This window comes from Mus pahari, chromosome 15 (genome assembly GCF_900095145.1).
Source record: "Mus pahari chromosome 15, PAHARI_EIJ_v1.1, whole genome shotgun sequence".
Lineage (NCBI taxonomy): Eukaryota > Metazoa > Chordata > Mammalia > Rodentia > Muridae > Mus > Mus pahari.
Genome location: NC_034604.1, coordinates 71902838 through 71919120, shown reverse-complemented (window position 1 = coordinate 71919120; position 16283 = coordinate 71902838). Strand labels below are relative to the sequence as shown.

The 16283-nt window shown below is 42.2% G+C and overlaps 1 protein-coding gene across 1 annotated transcript in view; it reads left to right on the top strand.

Annotated features, from left to right (window-relative positions):
* Setbp1 (SET binding protein 1) overlaps positions 1-16283 on the top strand; it is a 356761-nt gene that overhangs the window by 183598 nt on the left and 156880 nt on the right. Inside the window, exon 3 of the mRNA XM_021214418.2 lies at positions 11163-11216. Coding sequence (XP_021070077.1) covers positions 11163-11216 — 54 coding nt within the window. The remainder of the gene's footprint in view (positions 1-11162; positions 11217-16283) is intronic.

Sequence of the window (16283 nt, the reverse complement as noted above, 5' to 3'; positions counted from 1 at the left end):
TGGATGGATGGATGGATAGATAGATAGATAGATAGATAGATAGATAGATAGATAGATAGATAGATAGATAGATAGATAGATAGATAGATAGATGATAGATAGGTAGATAGATAGATAATAGATAGGTAGATGATAGATAAGTAGATGAGAGAGAGAGAAAGAGAGAGAGAGAGAGAGAGAGAGAGAGAGAGAGAGAGATGCAACTCTCAACCCTCATCAGACTAACTTCTTTTTTCTGTGAATGATGATCAATACAAGGACTTACACCTGCTCCTAGTTCAGGGAATTACTAACTGGGGAGTTTGCAGCTTTATACTGCACAACCGTATCACGCTCCCTCCCAGTGTGGTTAAGGGAACATTGTAGTAGAGGGAATAGAAATGTTGGAAGAGCCAGAGATTGGGGAGGAGTTCTGGGAAAGTATCTCTTGGAAATAACTTGTGGTGGCTCTGGTCACACAGGCAAGACTAAGTAAGATGGAGTCAGTCAAATTTCTACATAGATAGGGGAGGGTCTCATAAAACCTCTAAGCTAGGAGCGTTGACGGTTGGAGTTGAAAAGTACTAGAGTCGGGGGTTCACTCTTCTTCAGACCAGGTGCCTGTGGTAGGTTGCCCACTCTCCAGTGTAATATGTACTCATGCACATATGGACAGCACTGCTCAGACTCAATAGCTTATTAGGAAAGGATATAAAGCAAAAAGGGTTACGGTGCAGATTCTGAAAGAATTTAAAGAAGGAAATTGGTATTTATATGATCAAAAAACATTGTTTTAGCACATGAAATTGAATGAATGAATGAATGAAAAGAAAAGAAAAGAAAAGAAAAGAAAAGAAAAGAAAAGAAAAGAAAAAGAAAAGAAAAGAAAAGAAAACCCTAAGCAGAGGTGTTTGGTAGATTACGACTGTACTTGTAAAGTTTTAGGGACTTGCAAGATGTCTAGATGATGAAGTGCTCGTCATACAATCCTGATACCTGAGGTTGACTCCCATAATCTATAGTAGGATAGTAGACTCCAGGAGTTAGGTCTTATATGACCTCCATGTGTTCATCATGGCACACGCTCTCTCAAAATCAGCCCCCTCACACATACAATAAATACATACATACATACATGCATGCATACATACATATAAACATACATAGGTATATGTCATAGAGGGTTCTTCCTTCTAAAGCAGAGGCTGGCCCTGCTTTCCTTCTCTCTGATGAAAGTCCCTGTGCATACCCTGAACTTCTTTCCTTCTTTTGTCTAGATCCTTTACTCTTTTAGGAGTAAAATTGTTCTGGCTGCCTGTGCAACATATAGATCTTGGGATCTTTAGCACACTTCACAGCTGCGCTAATGTCTGAAGGTAGAGCGTGTTTCCCATTTCCCTCTATGGTTAAAAAGTGATTAGAATGCTATTGGCTTTTTAAAATATGAGATATCTCCTTCCCATGAATGACTACTTTAATTTAATGTATGCATTTTTGTGGGGGCATGTGGAGGGCAAGTGGTGATGTGTTGTAGGGGCCAGAAACTGACATCAGGTATGTCTTCCTTTAAAGCTCTCTTTATGTATGTATGTATGTATGTATGTGTGTATGTATGGGTGTATGTATGTATGTGTGTGTGTATGTATGGGTGTATGTATGTGTGTATGTATGTATGTGTGTATGTATGTGTGTATGTATGTGTATATGTATGTATGTATGTATGTGTGTATGTATGTATGTATGTATGTGTGTATGTATGTGTGTATGTATGTATTCAGTGCACAGTTGGCCCCAGTATCCCCCGCCTCTTCCCAGAGCTGAGATACAGGAGTTTCTTTTCGTGCTTGGATTTTTACATTGTTACTAGGAATCCAGAGTCAGATTCTGTTTGTCCAGTAAATACTTTACCCAACATCTTCCAGTTGGATCATTTCTTTTTATTTTTTTTTCCTTTTTCTTTTATTTGTTTTGAAAACACCTATCTACTGTTTATCTTGGTAGGTGAGAGAGGGAAGGAGGAGAGAGAGGGAGAAGGAGGGGGAGGGAAGGGGAGAGGGAGAGAGAGAAGGAGAAGAGAGAGGGAGGAGGAGGGAAGAAAGAAGAAAGTTCGAGGCTGGAGAAATAAGGTTACACAAAGAGGAGGATTGATCTTGTCCAGGAAGGAAAGATGATGCGTGTAGCCATGAACAGTATTTACAGCAATGGACACCAGGCCTCAGTTATTCTTGTATCCACTAGACTCAGGAGCATAGTTCTCTAGGGGCAAAAGCAATTCAAGTTCAGAAAAAAGTAATGTTGAGGGGAAGTTCACCAGGCAGAGCCATTGCCTTGCAGGCCTACACCATTAGGCTACAATGGTTTGAGGGGAAAACTAACTTCTCCATTGATAGTGGGTACCAGGGCTGCCTCTGAGGCATGGAGGGAGTGGGGCATGAATGACTCTGGACTAGGCTGTTACAGAGTTCCTGATAGGTTTTTGGTAGAGCTTTTCCCCATCTTATCCTAGGCTTATAAAAGTGAAATTACTTGCCAACTACAAGGTCCTGCTCTTCCTGCTCCCACCCTGGCTTCATCTGTTTTACATATCTGCCTGTAAGTGGGACTGATTGCTCTAGATTCTCTGCCTCACTGCCATACTGAGCGAAGCCTTTGCTTCCAGGCTGAGGTCCTTTCGTTGGTGCCCTGTGTTATCATACACATTCTCAAGCATTAGAAGATATCGATTTACCAAGGAAATGATTACAGAGAATGCTTTGATATGTGATTTGAAGCCATAAAAGCAAACTATTTGGTCAGTGCTAAGCAAAAAGTTTTGTAAAAGATAAGGAGGTAAGGGTGGCTCTTCTCCAAGCCCGTGGCTTCCTTTAGCCTGTGTGATGACAGAGCGCCTCTCTCGGTGCTGTACTAACATTGCAAGCTGCCCACAGACGCTTGTAATACAATTTTTTAAATTTTGTTGAGATGAAAGACATATAGCCCAGTTTGCCCTCTGGAGATGTAGCTCATCTTCAGCTCCTTGTCTCCCTAGAATAGGAAATAACACTTTAAAACATGGAGTTTTCTGAACTTCAGAATGAACAAAGAGGGCTTCTCTGTCTGCCAAAGACGGAAGGAAGAGTGAACATTTTTTCCTGTTAGTGGTTCATGGCAGACATCAAAGGATGTTCTAAAACAAGGTCTGGATACACATGCAACCATGCAACCACTTCTTGACAGAGATGACTGCATTAGTGTCTTCTATGTGGTGGGCTGGCTAAATCGTTTTTCCAGGTAAATTCTGTACAAAGGCTTTTGCTCTTAAAGCAAAATTTTTCAAGTTATAATTTTTATGAATGTTCAAATCAAAACATTCCAAATACTAGTAATAAATTATTTTTGTTATGGATGAAGTGGAGTCAGGGCCTGGAATGCCCCTTTTTCTCAAACTCTGCTCAGTCCTCAAGAAAATTCTATAACCTAGAATCCCTTAAGGCATTACTCTGTCTTCTTCTGAACTGTCCATTACTAAATGTAAGAAGCAGCAGGGAGAAGCCTACAAAGCCTCCCACAATATATGTTCCAAGCGGTCCCGGGTTTTGAGAGGGAATTATGATGTACTGAGAAGGAATGTGCATTAGTCAAGCCAGACCATGACATTCTGCTATCTATGGATAATGAGCCCCAGAGATGATCTAACCCTCTTAAAATATGTTTTTACTAAAATGCTTAATAAATGATGATAATTAGCCTCCATGTCACCAGTTTATATAAAATTTTCTAGTAAACTTTCTGCAGAATACCACCCACATTGACCCCTCCCCCCCATGAAATTTAATTTTCTCGTGCTGAGGAACAATGACTTGGAAAGAATCACATGGGGCAGTTTAAAATGGGCATCGTGAGTGTGTGTACAATTAGGACCATGTTGCATAGAAGTGGTATTTCTTTAGCTGTTTCTTGGAACATGGGCTGGGTTTGCTCAAGTGTGTGTCATGCAGCTTTAGCAGGGCCAGATAACACAAGCAAGACTCATCATCTAATGGGCTTGAGATTAGCCACAGAGTTCAGTTCAGATGTGTAGGCACACTAATACAAAGTCAGGATTGCATCTTTTCAAGGTTGCCCATGAAATCTTAAAGCAAAAATTGTAAAAACTCTTTTGACTACATCTCTAGAGAAAGTAAGAAGATGTTGCTGGAGAACTTACCTGTACACATTAGAACCACGCCATTTAAAACATAACGAAAGACAAACACAAGAAACAAAGACCAGGCCTCCTTGCAATTATGTACAGTGGTTGTTATTAGAAACCCTTGCCAATCTCAGAGCCAAGAGCCTGGATCACTTGTGCTAGGAGTTCCAGGTTTAACCATTAGAATTCCACCAGGCTGAGAGGATTTAACAAAATGAAGCACACCCAGGTAGGATCCCAAGCACAAGTGTGGAATTTGCTTTTAAGGTTGGGCAGGTGCCTTCCTTGGACTCTGCTCTATGGGCACCAAGTGCCCTGTTAGTTAGAATTAATACATGTTTGTTTAGAAGGATGTTTACACTTAACCTGGCTTTGGATTTGACTTCTGCCTCAATGGGATTTCAAACTCACTTAACAATTTAAGCAGTTATCTGCACACAATCTTATTTGTAGGCCAGTAAATAAACCATTTCCCTCTCCATTTCTCTGATATTCAGAGGTGTAGACAAGCTCTTTGAGGGGTGTCTTTTTAGCAATGAGTTATTTGAGGTGGGGAGAGAAATAGAATAAATGGTATTTCCTCTCTCTCTCTATGGTATTCTCTCTCTCTCTCTCTCTCTCTCTCTCTCTCTCTCTCTCTCCCCTGCCCCTCTCTCAGATTCCTCTATTTGAATAGGAATATGGAAATTTGGTGATAGTTTGCTGTGCTAGGATCCTCTGTGAGTGCAGCCAATGGGAATGCTTTCATCCAGTTAGTAGAAAACTATGATGCAAGGAGGTTAAATGATCCTGAAATTTATCTCAATTTTCCTTCATTGTGCCTTGTGCTTTCGGCCATTTCATTTATCATACAGATGATGAGTAGCAACCAGCGGGTTCTGCAGCAGCTCCCTTGGTCTGCATGCCTTTCTGCCTGTCATGCTGGTGGACATGAAGGCCTTCGTGGCCTGTCGCTCCAGAGTCTGCTGCTGGTGCTTTTTGTCCTTCTCTGTCTTGAGTCCTAGCAAACCTGCTGTTCTTCTTGATCCTTCTGCATCCCCGTCCCTCCACCCTCAAATTGCTGAACATCTAAAACTTAAGTTTTGGGGGGAAACGTAACTATTAAAATACACATGTAAATCATAATACACGCTTTCCTCCGTTATGTCATTCAGTCTGTCTGAACTCCATTTTCCTTTTCAAGGCAGAGAGTGGGCTCAGTCCACCTTAGACAGTGACGTAATGAAATAGTTGTCTTGGCTTGCTGGGGCATTGCCTGAACATAAGTTACTCTAGCTTTTCCTGTTTGTGAAATCATTAGTAAAAGATGATTGAGCTTCCTTCCTACAGCTAAAGTAAGGCTCCAACGGCACTTAATAAAGAGAGAGGGAAAAAAATCCACTTCCTACAACATGGAAAAGAAGGGCAAAGGATTGGAAGGAGGGAAGCTTGATTAGAAGGCTCATGTAAAGATAGGACAATGTCTTTTAGGCCATTTGTCAAGGATTCTTTGTCCTCCCCAGAGCCGTCTATCCTCTGTTCCTTTGCTTGCCTACTTCTGTATCTACCCATCTATATATATTCTTGCTACACATCCGCATCTGTATCCTTGTCCTACAATGTTTGAATTTTCAGGGAAGCAAGAACGAACGTACGGTCCAAGGACAGACCCCCTGGGGTTTAATTTTTTTTCCAATGTCATGTCTGGACTAAAACCCCTCTGCTGTGATTTTTCAGAATGACTCATGTCTCGATCCTAAATCCTTTAGCAGACAAGGGACTGTTATCAGCCAAGGAATCTGTGGGGGATATGACCATCCCTGTTTACCCTGGTGAGGTGCATCCTGCGCTTAATGACCAGCAGAGAGGAAGAATGGGGCAGGAGAAGAGAAGTGTGCTATGCACTCCTTTTTCAGTGGGAAACTTTAGAGACCGTGGTGTTTTAAGGTAGGAAGACTACACTTTGAAGGGACAGTCTTAGGTGGCTGATGGGCTTCTTGATGACAGTATTGCAGTAATTTGGTAAGAGAGCCAAAGGGAGAGCCCCATTCACAAGGAATGGAGAAACAGGAGAACAGACCCTCTCTGCTTGGAAAGCTGAGTGAATTTCTTTCTTCTCTCCTCTGTGAAAAGCTGGGACCTCCCTTCATCTTTCTCCAGCTCTTTTTGAGTTTAGAGAGACTAAAACACATCCTGAATGTATGCCAAGAGACTGGGGCTCTTTACAAAAAAAAAAAAAAAAAAAAAAAAAGGAAGGCCGGGTCATCTTCTAGTATTTGAATGTGAACTGTTTGAGAGAGCAGCAGGATGTGCTGGGAATGAGATTGGTCTGAGCAGGGCCCCCAGGAAAGCTCCCTGCTTCACTGGGGAGATGAGAACATTTTCTTTCTTTTGCCTTTTAAATGAAATTCTGTCTGCCCTCCTCCCCACACCTGCTCATCCCTCTAGCTGAGATTGGTGCAGACATTTAACCATCCTGGGAAAAGTCAGGATCCTTTTCATTAACTTTAGCCTGATTGAAGTCCCTAGAGCTGGGTGGATTTCATTTTCCTCTTCTCATTCTCTGTCTATCATGGATACTCCCCACACAGTAAGGCTGTCGTGGGCATTGAACTCCTTCTCAGTGGTGCCAAATGGACAAAGGGACACAGTGGGAAGAGATATTGCAGATATTGTTTTCCTTTTATTTGTATCATCATCATCATCATCATCATCATCATCATTTTGTGGTTGTTGTTGTTGTTGTTGTTGTTGGTGGTGGTGGTGGTGTGTGCACGCACAGCTTTTAGATATCAGTTCCCTAATTCCAAGGTGAGTTCCAAGGGTTGAACCCAGGTTGTCAAGACTGTACAGCGAACACTATTTTACTGCTGAGCCATCTCTCCAGTCCTTGAATCTGTGTGCATCTTACCTGTGCCTCACTTCCCATACAATCTCTGAGAGTCTTTATGCCATCCTTAGAAGCAAGTAGCCAGTTCTGTGTGGGCACTGTGGTTCCCCTGGACTGCAGATAAACGCGAGCAACTGTTTGTGCGAAGTTGCTGGGGACGAGGAGATGGACTCAGAGGTGTCTTCTTACCAATGTCACCATCAGCTCTTTTGCCCCGTACAAAATAAGACGCTTTTTTGTTTGTTTTAGTGCAAAGCTATCTGTTCTCAAATGAAGCTGCATTCTGTAGTTTAGAAAGTTGGAAGGACTCTGGATGAATACAGAAGGGGAAGACGTCCCTCATCCCTTCGTTCCCTCGTTCCCTCGTTCCCTCGTTCCCTCGTTCCTTCATTCCACTTCCCCAGCAGAGGTGGCTTCTGAGCACACTCGGGGAATAATATGCTCTCATTTTTCCCACAGTCTTTCAACTTCTCGATGCAGTTCCCAATATTAGTATTTAAATTCCTTTGGGGAATCTGGGCTTAGTCCGTGTGTGATTTTGAAATACAGGAGGACTTTTGCTGTCCCTGTATTTCTAATTGAAAACTGAAGCAGCACACCTGAAATGCCTGACAGCCAGCCGTTTCCCCTTTAAAACTTCAGAATGGGTATTTACTTTCAGGAGCGTCCATATCATGAGCACATGCTGTACTTAAAATTTCCCGTGTTCGGTGATAGAGTACTTAGAGGCTGTGAGCCTGGAGGAAAGTCGGTGTGATATGACACATGACAGGCTTCAGCACTGTCCTTTCAGGGATCGTTTTTAGGAGAGGTCACAATACTTCCCCTTGGTTGGTTCTAGGCCAGATAGAAGCTTCCATAGATACTAAACTGTGGGTGAAACACTGGGCACCACTAAGGATAAAGAATTGCGATGTGTAGACTCTACTTAACATTCACCATCCCTGATATCACATCCCTGATATCTCCACTCAGTAGAGAGAGAGAGAGAGAGAGGCACATCTGAACTTCAGTGGACCATTGAACAGGTCACTATTGCATGGGCAGAAAGACAAGAGCTCTCTTTCTGGCTGGCTGTGAATCTATTTGCTATTTAGTCCCTTTCTTTGCATGTTACCCATCTTTCAATTAAAAGTAGGACTTCTACACTGAAGTGAAAGCCAAAATTCTCTCCCTCCTAGACCCAGGAACAGACAAAAGAGCTTGCTCCTATCGAAGGAGCTCATTCATTCATTGTAACGTTGAGATGCTCTGCACACAGAACACGTGCTGGCTGCTGAGTTCTGTTTCCTTTTGTCAGCTTCAATGATATCTTCAGTTGTCTCTCAGACTCCTCCACACCCAGCAATTGAGTCACTCCTGTCCGCACCTCGAGGTTGACAATCTCTCCCACTTCCCTCTCAAGTCTGTTACTCAGGAGGTTATTTAGTGACTAACTGTATGTTCTGACACTTCCTAACACATTGCAAAGTGCAGAATTCACATCAAATAATGTATCACTCATGTCTTGTTAGACAGAGTCTTGTTGGGCATGATATATATATATATATATATATATATATATATATATGCGCAGCAATACAAAGTAGAGATTTAAGGAGTTAAGAACTAAAATGCACACATCTGATATCTTTCTGAGAGGATAGAAGAGAGGAATTCAGATTTATTTGCTGGGGAGTCCATTATAACTTTGTCGAGTACCAAAAAAGACATAACAAACCATAATCAAGCCTGCTGGATTTCTCTACAAATGGCTTTGCTCAGTTCTCAGTCCCTGCCATGGATATGAAGAAATGCTACCCATTTGAATACACTTGTAATTTTTCCTCACTGTCAGGACTGCAGAACTAGGAAATGGATATTTTAGTCCCTCATCCCTGCCAGCCTGGTGAGCCAGATGGGTGGGTGGCCACAGTTGAAGAACCTGGAACATTTATGAGCTGAATCTTATGTGCTGATGCACATTAGTGGCTTTATGCTTATACGAAGTCCTTGCTATATCTTCTCCCTTTCCAGCTCAGTTGAAGGCTTATGTCATATTGGTAAGTCTTCAAGAGTAGATGATCATTACCAAGAAATTATAGTGTCTTGAAGAGAGGGCTAGTTAAGGGTCATTGATCAGGACATAAGCATTATGTTACTCCAGGGGACTCTTTTGACTAATGTTCTGATACTCAGCCTTTTCCCTGTGCCCACCTCGACTCTCTATAGAAGAGAAAGCCTGATCATTGGGGATATATAACTTCAACCAAAAATACATGCCGTTCCCAGTAATGCCTGGAAAATATTGTTTAATTTCAATCAGATGTCTCATGGGTAGAATGGAGATACTTTCTGTCTCAGGCTTGATGGGGATTAGAGAGAGGGATAAATTAAAACAAAACGTAATAACACATCTATGTGAAAATGCAGCAGTAAAACCTATTATTTTGGATGCTAACTTTCAAAATGAATAAAAATACATTAAAAACTGTATCTGCAACAGTAATCAGTGTACTGGGACGAGAGCGATTCTTGGTGTAATATAATCTCCTCCCTGTGACCAGAGGAAGGCTGAGGTTGCCCTGACGGCTTCATGGTACAGGATATTGAGATTAGCAAGCCCCTTACCCTGACTTTGTTCTTCAAACTGCTTGAAGCACCTTCTCCTCCCCCCTTTTCTATTTCAAAGGCTCTTTTCAAATTCTGTTTCACCAACCCCACACTGATCTTTCTTCCCTTTTCTTCAAAGTCTGAGACCTAGATTCTGGTCCACCTGCTGAAGTACATTTGTGTGAACATTTTCTGCACAGGGTGCTCACCGAAGGCAAGGATCGAGTCTTGCATTGTGCGTGAGCTCTATGCCTGGGCAGGTTGCCTCGTAGGTAACTGCTTGGTTGTTTTATTACTAGTGAAGCCATGCTGGCTTCTTCCTAGGATGGGAAGTCTGTCCCACTGGCAGGGCAACCCCAAGGCTGAGGAGAATGTGCTGTCCTCGCTCAAACACTGCTTAGAGTCAACAAGGTAGCTAGATAATCTGCTTGAGTTTTCCTAAATGCAAGACTCTGAAGCCTAGAAGGGCTCCTCCTATTATTTCCTGAACCACACAAACTATTGTGAGAGTAAACAAAGACTCTTCTGTATTGTGCAGGAACACTGCTCAGGACTACAGTGGCCATCATACTCCTTGACCAATAGGAGCTTTCCCCTTTGGTTTGCTCAACCAATAGGAGCTTTCCTCTTTGGTTTGCTCAACCAATAGGAGCTTTCCCCTTTGGTTTGCTTGACCAATAGGAGCTTTCCCCTTTGGTTTGCTCGACCAATAGGAGCTTTCCCCTTTGGTTTGCTCTCACACCCCTTCCCCAGCTCTGTTAATCAACAGCTGGGATGTGACAATTCCATTAGTTGCCATATGTTATCCTTAAGTGTTTACCGGTATTAACTCTGCCCAAATATGAAAACATACTGAAAGCCTTACCTTTACCCTACAATATTGATTAAATAGAGGTGTGTGTATGTGAGGGTGTGCAGGCACAAGGATGTAATTGAATCTTATCCTCTAATTCTATGTGTGATCATTTGCAGCATAAACCATGAACACTTAACTAGAATATAAAATTACAGGCGACCTACAATAAGTGGAAACCCAATTAGGTTGGTGGGAAGAATTAAGAGTCAATTTTACTGGCTAGATTTTAAGAAAGAAACAAATAAAAGAGAAAGAATGAGAAAAAGCCACATTGAAGAGAAGGGCCTTTAACTGTGTATGAAACAATGATGCCTAATTTAGCACAACGTGGAATACTTTGAAAATAGGAAGGAAGCCAGGGAACCTCTCCCTAAAGAAATGTGGACTCGCTAACATTATACATCACAATTTCAGGGAGCCAGTGCCCCTGAATTGTAGCCTGGTCCCTAATTTAAGCCCCGTGGAGTAAGTAGTAGTCCATGGAAGGAAGATAGGAGAAGGGGGAGAGAGAATGGGCAGAGGTCAGAGAGGTTGTGGACACATAGAGGGACTCTAGGAAAGTCTGGCTTCCTCGTGTTTTGTGATTGTGTGTCTGGAGCCCGGATCTGGGCTACCAATTCAGGTTGGTTGTCTTGGGGATGCTGTGTGTAAACTTTGAGAAGCAATACTAAGGAAAACTCCTTTGTTCTTTTCAGCTCCTCTCAGCCAGTGACCCTGCAGCCAGTGACCTCAAAGCACTTCAGACACAGGTGAGTCCCCTCACTGGTTTTACGACCTTTGAGAAACTGGTCCATAGCTAGGAGGCTGTGAGTGAATAAAATGACACAAAGGCAAAAGCTTCACTGTGGGCCCTCTGCTGCTGGGCTTCAGGTACTGGTGTGGTCTCCCTCCAGGGTTCTTTGATTGACAAATGATTGCTCTCTACTCTGACTTTAGTAATGTGCTATTGTGAAAAACAAAAGCCATTTTAGTCAGGACTTTTAGAATGTTGGTTTAACACAGAACTCAATTAAAGAAAATAGAGTGAAATTAGGCTGTGGTTCTCTCTCTCTCTCTCTCTCTCTCTCTCTCTCTCTCTCTCTCTCTCTCTCCTGTATGTTTATGACTCTGTAATACTCATGTCCAAATACCCTGTAGTTGTCAGAGTCTGGTGGCCACCAAGGCAGACAGTTGAGTCTTGCTGCCCATGGTTGGAGAACAGTCACGTTATCTCTAGCTCCAGTGCTGTTTGAAGATCATGATTGGAAATTGATGGCAAAAGGAGGCAGGCGAAAGCTTTCTGAGAGCCAGGTGTCATTTAATCCCAGCTCTTGGGAGGCAGAGGCAGGTGGATCTCTGTGAGTTGGAGGCCGTCCTTGTTTACATAGCAAGATCCGGGCTAGCCAAAACCACATAGAAACGCTTTTTGAAAAAGAGACGTTTTCTGTGGTACCTACTTAGGGATATATGCCTTACCTTTTCCCATAGCTTCCAGTCCAGGCCCAGGAGCTACACAAAGACCCATTTAAGAATGATGGATGAGGTGCTCAGGCCCAGGGTTCCGTCTCATGTGAAACTTTCTATCATCCCTAATTGCTCCTGCTTTGATAATCCCATAGTACTGTGCCTTTGCAGAAAAGAACACCCCAGCTGGTGCCACTGAACTTCTGAGTGTGGAAAAATCAAGTTTCTAACAGAGTTCCATATATTTGAAATGTTTCTCTCTGTAAGCCTTTACCTCACCTCTCTTTCCAGGCTTGTATCATCTTGGCAATAATCCTGTTATTACCAAGGCATCTGAGGATTCAGATCCTGAAATAAAATTACCCCAATGCCACACAGAATAGAAAAGGATGGAGAAGGGCCAGGGAGACCTGGAGGAGGAGAATTGACATTTCCAGGGGCCACTAGTGAAAGTCAAGAACAGACCTGAGAGCCAGAGGTGGTGGCTATAGAGAGGTTGTCCCTCTATAGTCTTCAGTAATCAGAAATGAGGACACACATTCCCCTTTGTGACAACAGTATTCTTCATGCCTGAGAGAAACAGGAAATGGCTTTCTCTAGTGAAAGCCCAATAAATACAAACCTTAATTTTCTTCTTTCTCCTCTCCATCTCCCTTCCCTCTCCCACCCCATAATGCAAAAGCTACAAGTAGGAGTTTGTAATGTAAAAAAAAAAAAAGCAAAGCAAGTTTCCCTTTTTCTACCACAGAAACAGAAGGTGGCATCTGGGGGTAGTCTTTCACACTTTGTTATCCACAGCCATGCATATCTATTGGGATTTCAATGGTCACAAATTACATTTATGTTATTAAGCTGTTTTCTTTGCATGCATGCCACAGGAAAGGCGTCAAGCAGCTAGTTATTCCTGCACTTGATGGTGGCACCTTCCTCAACTTCCTAATCCATCCTCCCTAGGCATGTCATCCCTTGTAGGCCAAGATCTCCAAGGAGCACTCTAAAGTAGATACTAGGATCAAGTCCTCTCATCTTGAACACAAATAGTGTCAAATTATTGGTGTCATTTCTATTTTGTTTATGAGTCCCCACCAAGATGTGGCAATTGCATAGACTTTGTAAACAAATGGCCACAATCTTGTGCACATGCTTGTGAGGGCCCAGGTGGAATATAGAAGAGAGCTAATCGTAGCGAGGGGACCAAATGAGGCCCCAGCTAGTCAACTTAAGCCATAGCGTTGGGGGTACAAGACTTTAAAACCAGTTCAGCTCTCAAAGGAAAGCCTATGGGTCTTGGTTCTCAACTTTTGTAAACTCTCCATCATTGCAAAGGAGGCTCCTTCCTTTAAAGAAAATGGTATAGTACCATAAGGATATAAGGACGAGACAAGTATAAGAGCAATGTATGAACTGTAGTGATTTCTAAAACGTTAACTGTTGTTATGGTCAGGGACACACAGGAACAGAGACGTGCAGGAAACCACTTTAGTATAGAGAACATGACAGTTGCTGTTGTCTAACTGCCTTCTTACTCAACACACATCCCTGTAAGGTCTTCGTGTGGGTCTCTCATCAGCGTACAAAAGCACCCTTCCACTTCTTGAAACAGTTCTAGATCTTTGAATAGTCTACAAAAAAAAAAAAAAAAGTCTTTAAGAATTTGAGAAAGATATCTAGTGACTTTGATCTTATTTTTTCTTATTAAAAAAAAAAAATGTCTTAGAGTGTATCTTATTGTTGCGAGGATTAAATGAGATAGTGCTCCAGAAAGAAAGCCCATGTGAATGATGGAGGTATGTCTTCCACTGTGGAGGTACAGAATAAATTATTTGAAAACGCAGACAATGAAAAGAGGCTATCTCTGTGGAGCCAGTGGGACAGGTGTCCAAGTCGAGGTGTCGCTCACTTGGGTTAGGAAAACAGAGAAGACTTATGAGGTGGGAACTTGATTCCAGGGCAGGTGAGGCCCGGATGAACCCTGAGCCAGAGTGGCAATGCTTGGCCTGGGTTCTGGCGACATGGAAGTTTGCTTTCTGTGCCTGCTGCTAAAGGTGCCACATTAAAAAAAAAAAAAAGAAATACTAAGGGATCGAGTTAGAGCCAATTTTCAGGTCTTAGAAATCTAAAAAATTAGTTGGACTTTAAATTTTAACTATTTTAAAGTTTCAAATACAATATATTATAGATGTAGGTTACATTATGGATATATTATATATTAAATCCATAAAAATGATACATCATAAAGAATAATTTTGGCAGAATATTCTAAAACCTAGAACTGTTTTGGGGGAGGGGTGCTTTTGTACACCAAAGTATTAGAAAAAGGAATCCCACAAGGATTCCTGGCGAATGAGATGGTGATTAGGTAACAGAAATCTCTCTGTTTTTCACACTACCACACTACACACTACCCTGTTTTTCTGTATGTCTCAGATCCTTTATGCCCCCTGCCATACACACACACACACACACACACACACTCACTGATATGCTACAAGGAAGGCCCTATTGGTATCATTGACGATTTCCATGGTTTATGTAGCCCTTTTATAAATTGTAAACTATTAGCAATTGATCATCCATTGACAAAGTCACTGGTCGTCACTCCCCAGAGCTGAGATAAATTGACCACCAAACACCACTGGGGCTGCTTCAGTAATCAATACTGTTCACCGCTCTTACTTCTGCTATATTCCCATTTACTTTGGCTTTAGTTAGAAGGGTTATTTTCAATCAAACCCCAATCATCATTTCTTTTTACTTTTAAAATAAATACCCAGTTAAGCTTATCAAACTAATATGAGCCTTAAAAACAATCATAAGCCATTGTCATGCCTATCAAAACTATCGCTGGTTCCTTAGAATTTTCTAATATCTAGCTCATATTTAGATGTTTCTGCAGTTAGCTACACTATTTCATAGTTGATTTGTTACAGTCAGAACAAAATAACCATTATCTGACTTGACTCAGAATGGAAGGCAGCTGCACATAAACTCAGTATCAACAGATATAAACATCAACACGTGGCTCTGGTATTTCCAGAGCATCCAGCTGCCATTGACCTCAGGCAAAACGTGTTAGTATGTGTTCACACTGCCTTTGCTTGAATATCTATATACTGATGACTTACTGGCTTAGTCAGGGTTTGTATTCCTGTACAAAATGTCATGACCAAGAAGCAAGTTAGGAAGGAAAGGGTTTATTCAGCTTACACTTACACTTTGCTGTTCATCACCAAAGGAAGACAGGACTGGAACTCACCAACCCAGGAATGGCACCACCCACAATAGGCTGGGCCCTCCCCCCTTGATCGCTAATTGAGAAAATGCCTTACAGCTGGATCTCATGGATGCATTTCCTCAAGGGAGGATCCTTACTCTATGATAACTCCAGTTTGTGTCAAGTTGAACCACAAAACACTTATTTCAAATGTACTATAGGTAGGTAGAAATGCTGTGAACTTTTAATCATTAGATTGATTTGTGGAATCAGTAATTATTTTATCCCCATTCATAAGCAAGCAGGTGGAGACACATGTGTGAAGGGCACAGGGCTTATAAATGTCAAAGGCCGTATTTGAATTCAGATTTGGCTCCAGTATCAGTGTTCTTAACCGTGTGTGCTATCAGCTTTAGTTTAGACTCTCTGGTTTCCTTTCTGTTGTTCTGATAAAACGCTTTGGCTAAATGCAACTTAGGGGGACAAAGTGGTTTATTTCAGTTTACAGGCTATGGTCCATCACTGAGGGGAATCAGGGTGAAAACTCACACAGAACCCTGCGTACAGGCTTGCTGGCTGTACTGCCTGGTATTACCTTTGCCAAAGAAGTGCCAGGGAAACCACGGAGGGCACAGCTGGCTGGCTGGCTCACCAGCCTGTGCTTAGGTAGACTCTGGCACCCCTCATAGTCACCCGCCCGAGGACTGGAGCAGCCCACAGTGGGCTGTCCCCTCTTATACCAGTTAACCACCAATGCAATAGCCACCCCCAACCCCCAGACATGTCAACGTCCAGTCTGATCCAGGGAATCTCTTCCTTGAGACTCCCTTCTCAGGTAGCCCAAGGCTGTGTCAAGATGACACGTAAAACTAAGGCCTGATTTCCATGGCAAAGATAATTCAGGTTTCGTCTGACCGTGGGTAAAATTCACTCATTCAGCACCATCTACATTTCCATAAATTATACTGAGTTTCCTGAGTTAGATTCCAAAGAAAAGACTTTTCTACATCTTAAAGCAATAGAAAGATTGCTGCAAAGCACATTGACTTCTTCCAGTTTGGCAGAGTTTCTGCCCTTCTCATTTCCTTCCTAAACTCCCAGACAAACAGTCTTTCTTCTTTTTCTTTTTCTTTTTCTTTTCCTTTTCTTTTTTTCTTCG